At 40.3% G+C, this 17,889-nt stretch overlaps 1 protein-coding gene across 3 annotated transcripts in view; it reads right to left on the bottom strand.

Moving 5' to 3' along the window:
* MAST2 (microtubule associated serine/threonine kinase 2) overlaps positions 1–17,889 on the bottom strand; it is a 197,758-nt gene that overhangs the window by 164,678 nt on the left and 15,191 nt on the right. For all 3 annotated transcript variants that reach the window (XM_065878615.1, XM_065878623.1, XM_065878633.1), the window contains exon 2: positions 3,040–3,187. In XM_065878615.1, the coding sequence (XP_065734687.1) occupies positions 3,040–3,187 (148 nt within the window). The remainder of the gene's footprint in view (positions 1–3,039; positions 3,188–17,889) is intronic.

Genomic DNA, 17,889 nt, shown 5'->3' with positions numbered 1-17,889 from the left:
TGTAGTCAAGAGAAAAATGTTCAACATTTCCTGTTACGTGAAAATAGCAGAAAGGAAGCATATAGGGACTTCCCTGGCAGACCAATGGTTAAGACTTCATGCTTCTACCACAGGAGGCACGGGTTCAATCCCTGGTCGGGGAACTGAGATCCCACATGCCACACAGTGCGGCCAAAATGTAATAAAAATTAAAAATAAAAAGAATTTTTTTAGGGGCTTCCCTGGTGGCGCAGTGGTTGAGAGTCCGCCTGCCTTTGCAGGGCATACGGGTTCGTGCCCCGGTCCGGGAGGATCCCACATGCTGCGGAGCGGCTGGGCCCGTGAGCCATGGCCGCTGAGCCTGTGCATCCGGAGCCTGTGCATCCGGAGCCTGTGCTCTGCAACGGGAGAGGTCACAACAGTGAGAGGCCCGCGTATCGCAAAAAAAATTTTTTTAAAAAGGAAGCATATAGCTTATGATCCCAATGTTCATTTTTAAAATAAAGCTTATATATATTTATATAAGATTTTAAATGTATATTTAAATATAATGGAGTATATATAAATGGTTTGGAGGGAGGGAAAATAGAAGAAAGTAAAGATTAAGAAGGACTCTTCACTTTTGACATGATGCATGCTATTGTACTCAAATTTTTTATAACTGGGATATTTTACATTTTTGATCAGAAACACACAATTTAAAAAAAATCTAGTTATCTTTCAAGTCTGCTCTCAAATGCATGCTTTAATGAGAAGTCTTTCCATAAAATGCTCCACAAAAAATAATAATGGTTCTGTACTCAAAACTTCCACAAGCCCAGAGCAGAGCCTGCCTGGTTTCTTTTTTTCCTTCTGCAAATGTTGCCAAGCTCTCCAGGCGATCTGCCTATAGATGAGGATCTATATAACCTAAAGGAAAGCTAGTTTGTTAACTTTCCCCATCCACATATACAAAGACTAGTATCACTCTATCTCCCTTCAAAATAAGGGCCTGCTAGGGAAAGAGGCTTATACAACAACAGAAGAAACCCATTTGGACATCTACTGGTCAGGGCTTGAAGCATACCAAGAACTGCCAAGAATCTGAGGAACACAAACAACTTAAAAACAGAAGGAACAATATGAACAACTGGAGCAACTAGCCCTTTAGTAAATAACTAACTCAGAAAAAAAGAAAACTTCTTAAAAATTCTAATTATTATTCTTACAATAATTTGAGGATATTTTTAAGAAATATTCCCAGTTAAAGATGGCTGACTGAGCACATACTTGTATTTTTGTCCCCCAGGAAACTCCATTAAATGAGAATAAAGAGGGAATTCCCTGGCGGTCTGGTGGTTAGGACTCAGCACTCTCACTGCCAGGGGCCCGGCTTCAATCCCTGGTCAGGGAACTAAGATCCGGCAAAATGGCCACGTGGCGCCACACGGCCAGAAAAAAGAGAGAGAGAATAAAAACAAAATAAATAAACAAATAAAGGCTATCACCAGAGAGAGAAAGAGAGACAGAGACAGACACATAGACACTCTACGAGGGAATGAACAAAATTTGGGGAAAATCTAAAGCATATAGATGAATCATAACCAATGGAACTGGGCAAAGAAAGGCATGAGGTATAATAAGCTTAGTGGAGCTTGTAATTAAATGGGGCATCAGGCTGCGCTGCAAAATCTCAGGTAAGTTCAGTACTCAGTACTTAGATACCTAAGAGGACATAAAGTAAGACATAAGGCTGAAATCAGAGTAACTGAAAATCTATAGACAGAACAGTCAAACACAACCACATTCGCACATTGTACCACCCAGTAGCCAGACAATTACCTCACAGGATAAAAGGGATTTATTAGCATCTCAGAGCATAGCAATGGATTCTGGTTGTTAGGTGCTCAAAAGAAAAAAAGTTGATTCAGAAACAAAAGAAAACTTAAAAAAGAAAATTTTAATCCAAAAATAAAAAATCTATTTACTCATAGAGAATTAGAAGATAAATACATCCTTAAAAGAAGAGCAGAATGCTATGGGAAAAAAACAAACAAGAAATAGCTCTATGTGATTAAATACATGACTGACAAAATAAAATTTCAATAGAAGAGTGAGAAGAGAAAGCCAAGGGAACAGCCCTGAAAAGGTACAAAAATAAAAAGAAACTGAAAACTGTTTACAGTAGGCCAAGGAATGTAATAGGATTACATTTGCTTCTTCAACTAAAGTCAAATGGATTCTCTTTCTTCCATACTCTATTGATTGCTTAAAACTATGCCACATTTTAATTGCTTCCTATTTGGGCATGATGTCCTTGTATTAATTTTTCCCTTTGAATTTTTTAAGACTTTTCTATGGATGAGGTGGGGAGGCACTATGGGCTTTGGAATGAGTTTTGGAAATAAGAGAAAAAAGAAAATAAAAAGAAGCAAAGTTTGTGAAGTCTACAGAAGTAAGCAGAGAGCACAAATCATATTGAAAGGGAATAACCAGTGATAATGGTCAACCAGGAAATACTCAGCAGGTTCAGGAGGTTAGCATTCAGAGATGCCATGAGGAAACAGGGAAACAGTAAAGAAAGGAAGACAGCCTTACCCACAAGTGTTCTATATAACACTATTACAACAGAAGAAGGGGTCAAGATGCCAAGTCAGTTGATATACCCTTAAATATTGACAAAACAGTCACACAACTCTGGGGTTTTTTTTGTTTTTTGGCTGCATTGGGTCTTCGTTGCTGCGTGTGGGCTTTCTTTAGTTGCGGCGAGCAGAGGCTACTCTTCGTTGCAGTGCACCGGCTTCTCACTGCAGCGGCTTCTCTTATTGTGGAGCACCAGCTCTAGGCACACGGGCTTCAGTAGTTGTGGCACGCGGGATCTGTAGTTGTGGTTCGCAGGCTCTAGAGCACAGGCTCAGTAGTTGTGGTACATGGGCTTAGTTGCTCTGCAGCATGTGGGATCCTCCCGGACCGGGGCTCGAACCCGTGTCCCCTGCATTGGCAGGCGGATTCTTAACCACTGTGCCACCAGGGAAGTCCCATTCCCACAACTGTTAAAAGAAAACAAAATTAGATACTTACCTGACAAAGAACTGGCCGGGCTTCCTCTCCGTAACTTAGAGTCATCCTGACTAAGTTGCCGTTGAAGTTTAGCTTTTCCAGTGGATGAAAGTATGTCAGGATTACTGAGCTTCCTGAAGAGCAGGGGACTAAGTCCAGTTATCACATCCTTCAAAGTGAAAAAAGTAAAACATAAGCCTTTAATGTCTTTTCTGAAAGTATAAGAACTAACTTTATATTAAATATCTCTACAACATTCATTACAGTTAAAAAGTGCAAACATTTTATACTTCCTGTTCAACAGCTAAAGCCAGAAACAAATTTCTTAGTGACAGCTGTTTGGGTATGCTATGAATGATGTGGGACATTGAGTATAAAATGCCAAAGGAAAAATAGGGGATGAGATTCACAAGGTGACACAATAAGGCACTTTGACAGGATATATTATCCATAATGAGTACATGTCTAATTATGTTTATTTACTTTTCTCCATTTATTCACACTCTTCCTGTATCTAGTAAAGAAAAGTATATTTTAGTTTTTAAAAAATCATAAATAGGGCTTCCCTGGTGGCGCAGTGGTTGAGAGTCCGCCTGCCGATGCAGGGGACACGGGTTCGTCCCCGGTCCGGGAAGATCCCACATGCCGCGGAGCCATGGCCGCTGAGCCTGCGCGTCCGGAGCCTGTGCTCCGCAACGGGAGAGGCCACAACAGTGAGAGGCCCGCGTACCGCAAAAAAAAAAAAAAAAAAAAAAAAAAAAAAAAAATCATAAATAATAGACCTTCCTTTACCTGTCATACAAAGTTAGAAATACCCCTAACATTCAATTAATGCTTAAGTAAAACTCAGAGCCTTCTTTATGTCTATAATAGGAGCTAAACTCATGTTTTCAATGAAAAATTATAATAGTACAATGGAGGAAATACAGACGATATGAAGCATTGACAGTGCCTTCCCATTGCCTTTATTTTAGTCTTTCACGTTAAATGTTTATTTTAGTATTTTAGTAAATAAACACCCCATCCCAATGCCACTTCCTCCTCACTCATAAGCATCATCAAGATGCAGACATTTTAAAGCAAACACCCACCTAATTAGCAGCATTAATGAGAAAATATTCTGGGTAAAAAAATAAAAAATAAGGCAAATGAGGCCTATCTTTTATATTTCAGTGAAGGAAGCTACAACAAACACAGATAAGTAGCACATCAATCTGACCTGGACAGTACAAAGACAAAATGAGAAGCATAAGGAGAAATAAATAACTGAAATTTATGTTACCTGCCATTTGAAAAACAAGACACAAGCAGCTAGTACAATAGCAATAGCATACCATACCATAGCATAGCAATAAAGCCACAGGGGGGTGGGAAATAAATGGAAAAATGCCTGCCTCCTTGAGAAAAGATTTTTTTTAAAGCTTCTAGAGGGGACTTCCCTGGTGGGACAGTGGTTAAGACTCTGTGCTCCCAATACAGGGGGCACAGGTTCGATCTCTAGTCAGGGAACTAGATCCCACATGTATGCCACTACTGAGAGCTCACATGCCACAACTAAGGGGCCGGCGAACTGCAACTAAGGAGCCAACGTGCCACAACTAAGGAGTCAGTGAGCCACCACTAAGGAGTCCACCTGCCGCAACTAAGACCCAGCGCAACCAAATAAATAATTTAAAAATAAGTAAATAGGGCTTCCCTGGTGGCGCAGTGGTTGAGAGTCTGCCTGCCAATGCAGGGGACACGGGTTCAAGCCCTGGTCTGGGAAGATCCCACGTGTCACGGAGCAGCTGGGCCCGTGAGCCACAAGTACTGAGCTCTGCGCGTCTGGAGCCTGTGCTCCGCAGCAAGAGAGGCCACGACAGTGAGAGGCCCGCGCACCGCGATGAAGAGTGGCCCCCGCTTGCCACAACTAGAGAAAGCCCTCGCACAGAAATGAAGACCCAACACAGCCAAAAATAAATAAATGAATAAATAAATTAAAAAAATAAAAAAAATAAATAAATAAATAAAAATAAAAATAAGTAAATAAAGCCTCTAGGGTCATATACTGTGACCGGTGAGTTCACACACAGGAAAGTACAAACATTGCTTAGTGGTGGCCATCCAGAATATAATTTACAAATACCCCAGGATAAAAAGAAGAGTGAAATTGATGAAAAATAACTGAAGAGAAAAGGAAAAAGGTTTTTTTCATTTGTTTTGGGGGGTTTTTTTTTTTTGGCCGCACAGCGTGGTTTGTGGGATTTTAGTTCTCCAACCAGGGATTGAACCTGGGCCCTCGACAGTGAGAGCACAGAATGCTAACCACTGGACCACCAGGGAATTCCCGAGGAAAAAGTATTTTTAAAATTGGTAGTAGGGCTTCCCTGGTGGCGCAGTGGTTGAGAGTCTGCCTGCCGATGCAGGGGACACGGGTTCGTGCCCCGTCCGGGAAGATCCCACATGCCGCGGAGCGGCTAAGCCCGTAAGCCATGGCTGCTGAGCCTGCGTGTCCAGAGCCTGTGCTCCGCAACAGGAGAGGCCACAACAGTGAGAGGCCCGCGTACCGCAAAAAAAAAAAAAAAAAATTGGTAGTAAATGAGACTTCCCTGGTGGTCCAGGGGTTAAGACTCCACGCTCCCAGTGCAGGGTACACGGGTTCAATCCCTGGTCAGGGAACTAAATCCCGCATGCCGCACCTAAGATCCCGCATGTCGCAACTAAAAGATCCAGTAGGCCACAACAAAGATCTCGCATGCAGCAACAAAGATCCCACGTGCCGCAACTAAGACCCAGCATAGCCAAATAAATAAATAAATATATATTTTTTTAAAATTGGTAGTAGGGGCTTCCCTGGTGGCGCAGTGGTTGAGAGTCCGCCTGCCGATGCGGGGGACACGGGTTCGCGTCCCGGTCCGGGAAGATCCCACATGCCGTGGAGTGGCTGGGCCCGTGAGCCATGGCCACTGAGCCTGCGCGTCTGGAGCCTGTGCTCCGCAACAGGAGAGGCCGCGGCAGTGAGAGGCCAACATACCGCAAAAAAAAAAAAAAAATTGGTAGTAAATGGATAAAAGGATAAAGGGGGATATTTAGGCACTGTACCATTCAATCTACTGATGTGCCCATCCAACTCTAACAGGAATGAGCAGGGAGAAAGGGGAATTGGAAGGAGTAGTCAATGTGAAAAGAGAAGGCATCAAGGGAACAGCCTATATTCCCACCAACTGGTGTGTCGAGGATGAAACAGTACCTATGCATCAAGTAGAAACCATGAAGAAAGCAGGGTCTGGGCACTAATGCTGGTAACCCACCAAAAAGGGCTGGCCATTCACAGAAACAACACCCCAGCAAGCAGATTTGGGTGGAGGGAAGTGAAAAGGCCTTGTAAGATATCATGCTGAAGGAATATCCTATGTGAAGGCAATATGGAAAGAAAAGTATCCCAAAAATACCTTACAAATGAGCTACTTGAGAGAGCCAGCACTTGGATGCCTGCTACATTGTATAGATGAACAGTTAGTCTTAGCCACAAAAGGATCGACAACCGATAGGACGAGATCAGCACCAGTTAAAAGAAAGTTGTGGCTCATGGGCTCTAGAGCACAGGCTCAGTAGTTGTGGCTCATGGGCTCTAGAGCACAGGCTCAGTAGTTGTGGCTTATGGGCTCTAGAGCACAGGCTCAGTAGTTGTGGCACAGGGGCTTAGTTGCTCCGCAGCATGTGGGATCTTCCTGGACCAGGAATTGAACCTGTGTCCCCTGCACTGGCAGGCGGATTCTTAACCACTGCACCACCAGGGAAGTCCCAAAAGAAAGTCATATCCTTTTCAATCTCCCTATTCCCTATCATAACATATCAAAGTAAAGAAGCCAGAAAACAGAAGAGAGGAATAATGAAAGCAGATCATGCACCTTCTTATTCCAAGTCTCCCCTGTCTAAACTTTGCAAAGGGAAGGAAATATAAATGGGAAATGAAATTTAACTTCTAAATCAGGACGTCTTTTTAACTTTTACTTAAGTATATTACTCATTTCAGAAAAGTACATATACCTAAGCATATAACTCAATAAATTTTGCAAGTTAAACATATCCATGGAACCAGCATCAAGATTAAAAAAAAAAAAAAAAAAGACATAACCAAGCATTCCAGAAAGCCCCCTGTGCACCCTTCTAGTCACTACACTATCCCTCCAGGGTAACTACTATCCAGGCTTCGAACAGAATATTAGATAAATGGAATCACTCTGTATGAACTGTTCTGTATCTTGCTTCTCTTGCTCAGCTAGACTGCACTTTTTAAAACAGCAGAACATTACTGAATTTACCAAAGAATTCATTAAAAGACAGGAAAAGAGAATGAAGCAAATAAAACAGAACCACACATAGCCCAAGAAAGAAAAAGGGCATGGGAAGAGGAACTTCCTTTCTAACTTCCAAACTAATTTGCTTCTTGCAGTTTTCTAGTTCCCATTTCTAGTCACTTATGAGAGATCCAGCCAAACCACATGTTTTCAGATTCAACAGCATACCACTGTACCCTTATAGTAAGCTCCCCCTTTCTGCTTAAATTGGATCAAATTTCTATTTGGTTCGTATCATTTCTACACTCAAATGATTCTTCAGCAAAATAGGGAGTTAAGGAGGGGAAGGAGCCTAGGATGACTTCCAGGTTTCTGGCTTGGATAGAATCCCAGGGAATATAGCAAGAGAAACAAGGTTACCAATAAAATACTATTATGGCAATATTAACATAACTACAAATTGCAGTACTCTTCCAATAACTATTAGGGAAACTATAAACATTTAATGTGAAAGAAATAAAACAAAGAAGACATGAATAACTCTCTTCAACTACAAGAGGGCTATCTCCTCTGTTATAGGACAGTAAACTTCTTACTTCAGAGACCAGTTTGATATACTGGATAAAAATAACAGAAGGAGAAGTAGGTTTAATTATAGGAAGAACCATCTAACAGTGAAAAAAGGCCGTCTTAAAAGGAATGGACTGTGCCCCTAGGATACTGAAAAAGTAAGGTGAAAGTTGGCCTAAGCAGTGACTCTCAAAATGTGGTCCCCAGATCAGCAGCATCAGCATCACCTGTGAACTTGTTAGAAAGGCAAATTCTAGGGCCCCACCCCAGATCTACTAAATAGGAAATTCTGGGGGAGGGTAGCAGCAATCCGTGTTTTAACAAGCCCTCTAAGTGACTGTGAAGCACACTAAAGTTTGAGGACGAGACTAAATAAAAACTTTCAATATGATGCCATCAACACAAATATATGTTGACCAATTGTGAGGATCTGTCACAAATTATTTGAAATTGACTTAAAGTACTCAAGTTTGCAATCAGTATACTCTCTTAATTAAATGAAAGCAGGTTCTTGGTAAATACAATCAATGAAATAAAGTCAGTTCACTTATGTTACATTCTTTCTTAAGTGAGATTTTTTAAAAGGCAGAATTACAGCCTGCATGCCAGAAATTACATATAATGTGTATTTATCTATCATAACAATAATATATCTAATATATGACATATAAATTTCAATTGTCAAAAAAAAAGGTTGAAAATTGCCTGACTACACAATTTCTACATGCTCCTTCCAACTCTAAGAGCTTATTGCTTTCTCTTTTAATTCAGAGTACTAAGTTGTGGCTATCTTGCCTATTGCTCTGGGAGTCCTCACAGAGAGTCCTCCCTCTCTTGGTCAGAACCATCGCTCTCCTCCACAATATCAAAGCAAATCTCAGGCTAACTTTACCCACAAGGCTAGCGTTGTGTTTATACTGTGTCATGCTACTAAGGATAGGATTAGAAGTAAGCAAAGGATTCACAGCTGAAAACCGAAGTCTACACCCTAAAAACTTCTCTATCAGGCTAAGAACCTGGGCTCTCAATACGAGTTGTCTTATCCCATATGAATGGAAATTCAGTAGGTGAAGAAAAATCCATACCCTATCACAGAGTCTTCCTGACCTACCTTGCCAAGAGTCAAACCTAGGTGCCACACTAATCAAAGTACATTCTCTTAATCCTTATCAAAAAACCTTTGCTTGATATGTACATGTGAAAAAAAAGAACCCTGACCCATACCTCAGGCATATCAAAGACAACATATATAAAAATTAACTCTAAGTGGATCATGAGTCTAACTATAAAACCTAAAAGTATAAACCTTCAGAAGAAAATACAAGAATAAATTTTTATACTTTTGAGTTAGATAGCATTCTCAGATAACACACAAAGCAGAAGTTTAAAAAGAACAAATTTATAAATAGACTTCAACAAATTTAAAAACTACTACTCTTCAAAAGATACTGTTAAAAAATGAAAACAAATCACACAGGAGGAAGAATATTTGCAAAACACATCTGAGAAAGACTGGCATTCAGTATATGTAAAGATCTTTCACAATTCAATAATAAGAAAACACACAAGCTAATAAAAAAACATGAGCAAGGGGCTTCCCTGGTGGCGCAGTGGTAGAGAGTCCACCTGCTGATGCAGGGGACATGGGTTCATGCCCCAGTCTGGGAAGATCCCACATGCCACGGAGCGGCTGGGCCCGTGAGCCATGGCCGCTGAGCCTGCACGTCTGGAGCCTGTGCTCCGCAACGGGAGAGGCCACAACAGTGAGAGGCCCGCATACCGTGCAAAAAAAAAAAAAAGACATTTCAGCAAAGAAGAGGCAAATATGGCAAATGAACACATGAAACCATTCTCAACATCATTTATCACTGGGGAAACAAAGATTAAAATCAAGTGAAAGATAACATCAGCAAAATGGTGGAGTACACAGCTCCAAGCTAACATTCCCCCACAGAAACACTGAAAAACAAGCAGAAATTGTGACCACCTAGAGGGGTGGGATAGGGAGGGTGGGAGGGAGGGAGACGAAAGACAGAAGAGATATGGGGATATATGTATAGCTGATTCACTTTGTTACAAAGCAGAAACTAATACGCCATTGTAAAGCAATTATACTCCAATAAAGATGTTAAAAAAATAAACTTAGGGCTTCCCTGGTGGCACAGTGGTTGAGAGTCTGCCTGCCGATGCAGGGGACACGGGTTCGTGCCCCGGTCCGGGAGGATCCCACATGCCGCGGAGCGGCTGGGCCCGTGAGCCATGGCCGCTGAGCCTGCGCGTCCGGAGCCTGTGCTCCGCAACGGGAGAGGCCACAACAGTGAGAGGCCCGCGTATCACAAAAAAGAAAAGAAAAAACAAAAACAAAAGATTCATACAATCAAAATAACTAGAATGACGAGGTCCTACTGCATAGCACAGGGAACTATATTCACAGGGAACTTGTAATAACCTATAATGGAAAAGAATTTGAAAAAGAATATATATATTTATATATAAATATATATGTATATCTGAATCACTTTGCTGTATACCAGAAACTAACACAACACTATAAATCAACAATACTTCAATTAAAAAAAAAACCAGAGATGTATCAATATGGTGATTAGCATTAAATAAAAAATAAATAAATAAACTTAAAGAAAAACTTTTAAAAAAAGAGAAAATCAAATGAGATAAAGGACGTGAAAACAAACCAAAAAAAAGCAGAAACTGTCAGAACCACCTTTGTCAGACTCTGGAAAAGAGTCAAAGGCTTACGGCAACCAAGAGAATGCTGAATCAAGAAGTCAACTTAAGGGGCTTCCCTGGTGGCACGGTGGTTGAGAATCCGCCTTCCAATGCAGGGGACCACGGGTTCGATACCTGGTCTGGGAAGATCCCACATGCCGCGGAGCAACTAGGCCCGTGTGCCACAATTACTGAGCCTGCGTTCTAGAGCCCACAAGCCACAACTACTGAAGCCCGTGTGCCACAACTACTGAAGCCTGTGCGCCTAGAGCCTGTGCTCCGCAACAAGAGAAGCCACCACAATGGGAAGCCCTCACACCGCAACAAAGAGTAGCCCCCGCTTGCCGCAACTAGAGAAAGCCTGCGCACAGCAACGGAAGACTCAACGCAGCCAATAAATAAATAAATTTTAAAAATCTATTAAAAAAAAAAAGTCAACTTAAAAATGGTAGGAAAGCTTTGTGGCATTTTTACTTGCCCTCACCCTACCCACTCCTTGACGTGGAGGCAATCTTAAAGACATCAGCTGGTGTTCCAAGTGTGCGACCCTGGCCCCTGGTTCCAGAAGGAGCAGAACAGACCTTACTTGCAACTTATCGTTTATACCTGTTATAACTTATCTGGAGACTACCTGAAGGACTAACACAAGGCACTCCTCTCTATTTCACCTAACTCACAATCTTCTCAAGTTGGAAAAGCTGCAAGTATTGCTTAAAACCCTGTAAGGTGATCCAAACACCCACAGCCACTTGGGCAAAAGATTAACAATGAGACATTCAACTGACTGCCTGAGATCTGGGTGAGAAAAGGGAGAGTTTCTTTGGGAAATTAGGGCAATCAAAAACACCTGTGTATATATGGCAATTTAGAAAGCCCAGGGTGAAATGCATGCTCAGGAAAGACCTAAAAAGATTTTAAGCTTTCATCTCAAGCTGATCCCTAGACTTAGCACAAGTCTGGCTAAGGGCCAAAGGCAGGCACAAAGTCAATCTGCAAAGACCAGGACGTGTGTTTGTTTGCTTAGCTCCTGGCAATCCAGGAAATCTTCATCAAAACACAAGCTAAGTAACAGAGACTTCAGTATCACACACAGCAAGAAATAGAGTTTCTACAAAAAAGGTTGGAAAACTCACTAGACAAATGGACAACTACAGCCTTCAACGATCAAAAAACAGCAAAGCCTGGGGAAAGTGAAAAAGCTGTATTCCAGAGTTACCAATATTCGAATGTCCAAATTTCAACAACAACAAAAAATCACAAGACATATAACGAAATAAGAAAGTATGGCCCACTCAAAGAATCAAAATAAATTAACAGAAACCACCCCTGAGGAAGCCCAGCATTGGACTTAGCAGTAAATTTTAAATTGATTGTCTTAAACATGGTCATATCAGTAAAGGAAAACATGGACAAAGAACTAAAGAAAATCAAGAAAACAATGAACAAAACAAGACTATCAACAAAAAGACAGAAATTATTAAAAAGAACCAAACAGAAATTCAGGAGATAAAAAGACCAATAAGTAAGTGAAAAATTCAGTAGGGGGCTCAATAGCAAATTTGAGCAGGCAAAGACAGAATCAGCAATCTTGAAGACAAGATAATTAAAACTATACAGTCTGAGGAACAAGAAAAAAAAAAAAGAATGAAGAAAAGTGAAGAGAGCCTAAGGGACCGGGGGACATCTTCAAAAGAAACAATATATGCATTAAGGGAATCCCAGAAGGAGAAGAGAGAAAGGGGAAGAAAGAATATCTGAAGAAATAACTGCCAAAAACTTCCCAAATTTGATGAGAGACATGAGCCTACATGTTCAGAAGCTCAATGAACTTCAAGTAGGTTAAACTCAGACCCACATCTAAACATATCATAATCAAACTGTTGAAGCTAACAACAAGGAGAAAATATTCAAAACAGTAAGAGAGATGCAATTCATCATGTACAGGGGATCCCCAATCAGATTAACAGCCAATTTTGCATCAGAACTATGGAGTCCAGAAGGAATGACATATTTAAAGTGCTGACAGGGGCTTCCCTGGTGGTAAAGTGGTTGAGAGTCCACCTGCCGATGCAGGGGACACGGGTTCGTGCCCCGGTCCGGGAAGATCCCACATGCCGCGGAGCAGCTAGGCCCGTGAGCCATGGCCGCTGAGCCTGCACGTCCGGAGCCTGTGCTCTGCAACGGGAGAGGCCACAACAGCAAAAGGCCCTCATTCCGCAAAAAAAAAAAAAAAAGTGCTGACAGGAAAAACTGTCAACTTAGATTTCTACCCAGATAAACAAAAGCTGAGGGAGTTTATTACCACTACAGCAGCCCTAAAAGGAATCCTTCAGGTTGAAATGAAAAGACAGAAAACAGGAACTTCAAGCCATATGAAGATATAAAGATCTCCAGTAAAGGTAACTACATGAGCAAATATAAAAGTAAGCATTATTATAGTTTTGGTTTATAACTCCACTTTTTATTTCCTACATGATTTAAAAGACAAATACATAAAAATAATTATAAATCTATGTTACTGAGCACACAATGTATGAAGATATAATTTGTGAGAACAATATAAAGGGGGGTGGGAGAATAGAGGTATATAGGAGCAGAGTTTTTGTATGTTATTGAAGTTGGTACCAATTCAAACTAGACTGTTATAAATTTAGGATGTTACGTGTAATCGCTGTGGCAAAGCAAAAAGAAAATATAAAAAAAGCACACACAAAAGGAAATGAAAGGGGATCAAAACGGTTCATTACACCAAAAAAAAATTTTTTTTCTTCAACTAAACACAAAAGATGGCAATAACAGAGGAAATGAGAGACAAAAGGGTATATAAAACATACATGATAAAAATATTTCAATGAGCAAAGGTATCCATACTTGAATCAAAGGAAAAAATAAAATATAAAGAAGAACCCAATGGATATTTTAGAACTGAAATATATAATAACCAAAATAAAAAAACTGAGTGAATAAGCTTTTCAGCAGAACATAGAGGACAGAATAAAGAAACAGTGAACTGGAAGACAGAAGAACAGAAGTTATTCAACATGAACAACAAAGTGAAAACAGTAAACAGAGGCTTCAGGACCTATGGTTTTGTAATTAGAGATCTAATATCTGTGTCATTGGAGTCCAAAAGGAAAGGACAAAGAGAGAAAGAAAGAAAAAGTACTAGAATAAATCATGGCTGAAAACCTCCCAAATGTGTGAAGAAGACATAAACCTACAGATTCAAGAAGCCGAGTGAACCCCAAGCAGAATAAACCCAAAGAAATATGCCAGGAAACATTATAATTAAAATTCAGAAAAATTACAAACAAAAGAAAACAAAAACGTTTGAATGACAGATTTCTCATCAGAAACTATGTAGTCCAGAATAAAGTGGCAGCACAGTATTTTTCCAGTGTTGAAAGAAAAGAACAATAACCAGGGAAAAAGACCTTCAGAAATAAGGATAATTAAGAGGCTTTATTGGCAGCAAACCTATCCTAAAAGAATGGCTAAAGAAAGTTCTCTAAACAGAAAGGAAATAATACAATAAGCAACTTTCGGAACAGAGAAAGAACACAGTAAGTAAAAATGCAGATAAATACATTGGCATTTCCTTCTGTAACATATGATTTTTAAATTTACTAAAGACATTTATGCTACAAAACATGAATCAGATTCAAATAAACTCACCAGTGAGGTGAGAGGGCTTAAGAAAAAATTAGAAATAAAAGATCAATTAAGAAATGACGGGCCCCACCTCCCGGCTGCTCCATAAAGAGAGTGATCTCCCTGAGACTAGGGGCCATATACATTTGCACCCTCAGCAGGACTCAGGACAAGACTGGTATAAGGCACAATTCAGCAAATGTTTGTTAAATGGGTGCAAAAAATCAAATTCCAGCCTGCCTGCCTCCAAGGCCTACATGTTTGACCACCATGCCACACTGCTCCAGTGAAGACTGACTCACAGACTGATGGAAGACAGCTGAACCAAGAAAAATGATCTTATCTCACGCTTCAGTGACAAAATAAAAGCCATCAGACATGGGAGAATTGTTCTAGGGCCTTCATCTTCCCACCACTGAATCTCTAAACCTCCCAGTATCTGTGTTCATCTTTTGTCTCATTCCTTCCTGTTACAATGAAGGGCCTGAGGACCTCTCCTTATCTCTGAGGCCCAGTGCCCTAGACCCGAGCCCCTCCTTCCCCTTCCATTATTCCCTTTCTCTTCTATGTTCCCATCTGGTCCTGCTTTATGGTCTCTGTGTCATTCCCAGCAGCAAACAAGCATAGTCTAGTATCTCCCATCTTAGAAAAATCATTCTTTGCCCCTCCTCCTACCATCACCTTAGCTCTCTGGGTTCTGTTCCCATTCACAGCCATGTTTCACAAGGAAATCGCCTACACATCTAGCTCCACTTCAGCAGTAGTGTTTTATTCCCTCTGACCTCAGGGAGGGTCCTATAACAATCTACCCTCCCACAAGTACTCTATCCAATTATTCCTGTTTTTTTAATTTTATTTATTTTTCATGATAATACATTATAAATTTTATAATATACATATCTGTACAGTTTGAATAAATTATAAAACAAATACCTATGTACCTGTACCCATCACCCAGCTTCAAAAACAAATCATTTCTGAATGACAAAACCCACCATGTAGCCCTCCCCAGTCACATCGCCTTCCCCTGCCTGAGGTAACCAGTGTCATTTTTCATGCCTTGCTTTTTTGTATGGTTTTACAACATACTACTGCATCCATATATTGTAAAATTTTGCATGTTGTTCAACTTTACATAAACATATTCTTTCATGACTTTTTCAAATCAGTATTAGGTTTCCTGAGTTTTATCCATGTTGATACATGTAGCTGGAGTTCATTCATTTATTTCATTATAGTATTCCATTGTAAAAACAAAAAAAAGACTAAACTTGAAGGAACACAAGACAGAATACAAACAAGAGATAATGCCTTAAGAGGCACAGAAGATGAAATGTTTTGGGTTTTTCTGTTTGTTTTATTTTTTTATAAAGAGGAAAAAAAATGTTTGAGAGAAAATGATATGTTGAAGAGAGGCAAAGAAGATCCAACATACAGCAAATAGAAGTCCCTGCAGAAGAAAATCAAAGCAAGGCAACAGAATGAATATCAATACTAAAATTATAATTCAAAAACTTTGCTGAAATTAAAACTATATATATGAAAACTACATCCTGGAAGAGCACACCACGTGCATGACATATAAATCCAAAACAACCAACACCAAGATATATTTTAGTATCATAACTGGACTTTAACAGAAAAATCCTTTCAGCATTAAAAAAAAAATGACCTATTAGAAAAACCTAAAAAAAAAAAAAAAGAAAAACCTGCATCACTATCAGACTATGGCAACATTTTTTTTTTAATATTTATTTATTTGCACTGGGTCTTAGTTGCAGCAACGCAGGCTCCTTAGTTGTGGCAGGCATGTGGGATCTAGTTCCCTGACCAGGGATCAAACCCGGGCCCCCTGCATTGGGAGCGTGGAGTCTTAACCACTGTGCCACCAGGGAAGTCCCGACAACAATTCTTTATGCCAGAAGAAAAACAGGGTTACATATATAAGATACTCAAAGAAAGGCAGTATGAGCCCAGGATTTTATATCCAGGAAAACTAACCTTCAAGGTAAAGGGCACAGGCAAAATGTTATCAATATAAAATAACTCAGGGAATATTGTTCCAACAGGTCGTTCCTAAGGAATGTACTAAAGAACAAGATTCATACAATCAGGACTTCCCTGGCAGTCCAGTGGTTAAGACTCTGCACTTCCACTGCAGGGAGCATGGGTTCGATCCCTGGTCAGGGAACTAAGATCCCACATGCCACACCGTGCGGCCAAAAATAATAAAAAATAAAATAAAATAAACACATGTTTAAAAACAAAAGATTCGGGGCTTCCCTGGTGGCGCAGTGGTTGAGAGTCCGCCTGCCGATGCAGAGGACGCGGGTTCGTGCCCCGGTCCGAGAGGATCGCACATTCCGCGGAGCGGCTGGGCCCGTGAGCCATGGCCGTCGCTGAGCCTGCGCGTCCAGAGCCTGTGCTCCGCAACGGGAGAGGCCACAACAGTGAGAGGCCCGCGTATCACAAAAAAGAAAAGAAAAAACAAAAACAAAAAACAAAAGATTCATACAATCAAAATAACTAGAATGACGAGGTCCTACTGCATAGCACAGGGAACTATATTCACAGGGAACTTGTAATAACCTATAATGGAAAAGAATTTGAAAAAGAATATATATATTTATATATAAATATATATGTATATCTGAATCACTTTGCTGTATACCAGAAACTAACACAACACTATAAATCAACAATACTTCAATTAAAAAAAAAACCAGAGATGTATCAATATGGTGATTAGCATTAAATATATGGTCATTTATAAAATTATAAATAAGTGTTCATTAAAAGGGAGAGAGTATAGTATATAATGGCTATATGATCTGACAATGTAGATATAGGTCAACCAAAAAATGAGGGGAGAAGGTGGAGACAGCATACACAAAAAAATTTTTTAACAGTTTTCATTAATCATTGGTGGTAGTACATTAGTAGTGCCACTAGAGACTGTTATACAGTTAACATATGATAAAGCAAATTAGTAATTCCTGGATATTCTAATTTTATCATCCCCTGAGTCTTTGGGAACATGATTCTTGGTATGAAAGAAAGGAGATACTAATGTAATAAATGGGAGATTAAGTTTTAAAAAAACCTCTGTAGTCCTTTGTCAATATCACTGTTGATTGCCAAGATAGTTTTTATTATATATATTTCTAACTCTATCCACTGAAAGGTCATAGGAACAATGATCAACCTAGTAGCAATAAGTATCCCTAGGATCTAGACTGCAGGTGTTCTGAAATTCCATGTCCCATTAAAAGAAGCCAGGAGTTCTTAGAGAAACAGCTAATTCCAGGTCTAAGGTGGAAAATGAGCCTGGAACAGTTGAACATAAGAGATAGCAAGAAAATTATCAAAACTATTAGGATTGGGTCAAAAGAACTAAGGAACCGGCTTCCCTGGTGGCGCAGTGGTTGAGAGTCTACCTGCCGATGCAGGGGACATGGGTTCGTGCCCCGGTCCGGGAAAATCCCACATGCCGTGGAGCGGCTGGGTCCGTGAGCCATGGTCGCTGAGCCTGCGCGTCCGGAGCCTGTGCTCCGCAACGGGAGAGGCCACAACAGTGAGAGGCCCGCGTACCGCAAAAAAAAAAAAAGACTAAGGAACCAATTTGAAGAGGCTCTTCCTA

The sequence above is a fragment of the Phocoena phocoena genome, chromosome 1 (assembly GCF_963924675.1).
Source record: "Phocoena phocoena chromosome 1, mPhoPho1.1, whole genome shotgun sequence".
NCBI classification, from domain to species: Eukaryota; Metazoa; Chordata; class Mammalia; order Artiodactyla; family Phocoenidae; genus Phocoena; species Phocoena phocoena.
Note: the sequence above shows the minus strand (reverse complement) of the source record. Positions and strands in the feature narration are given on the sequence as shown.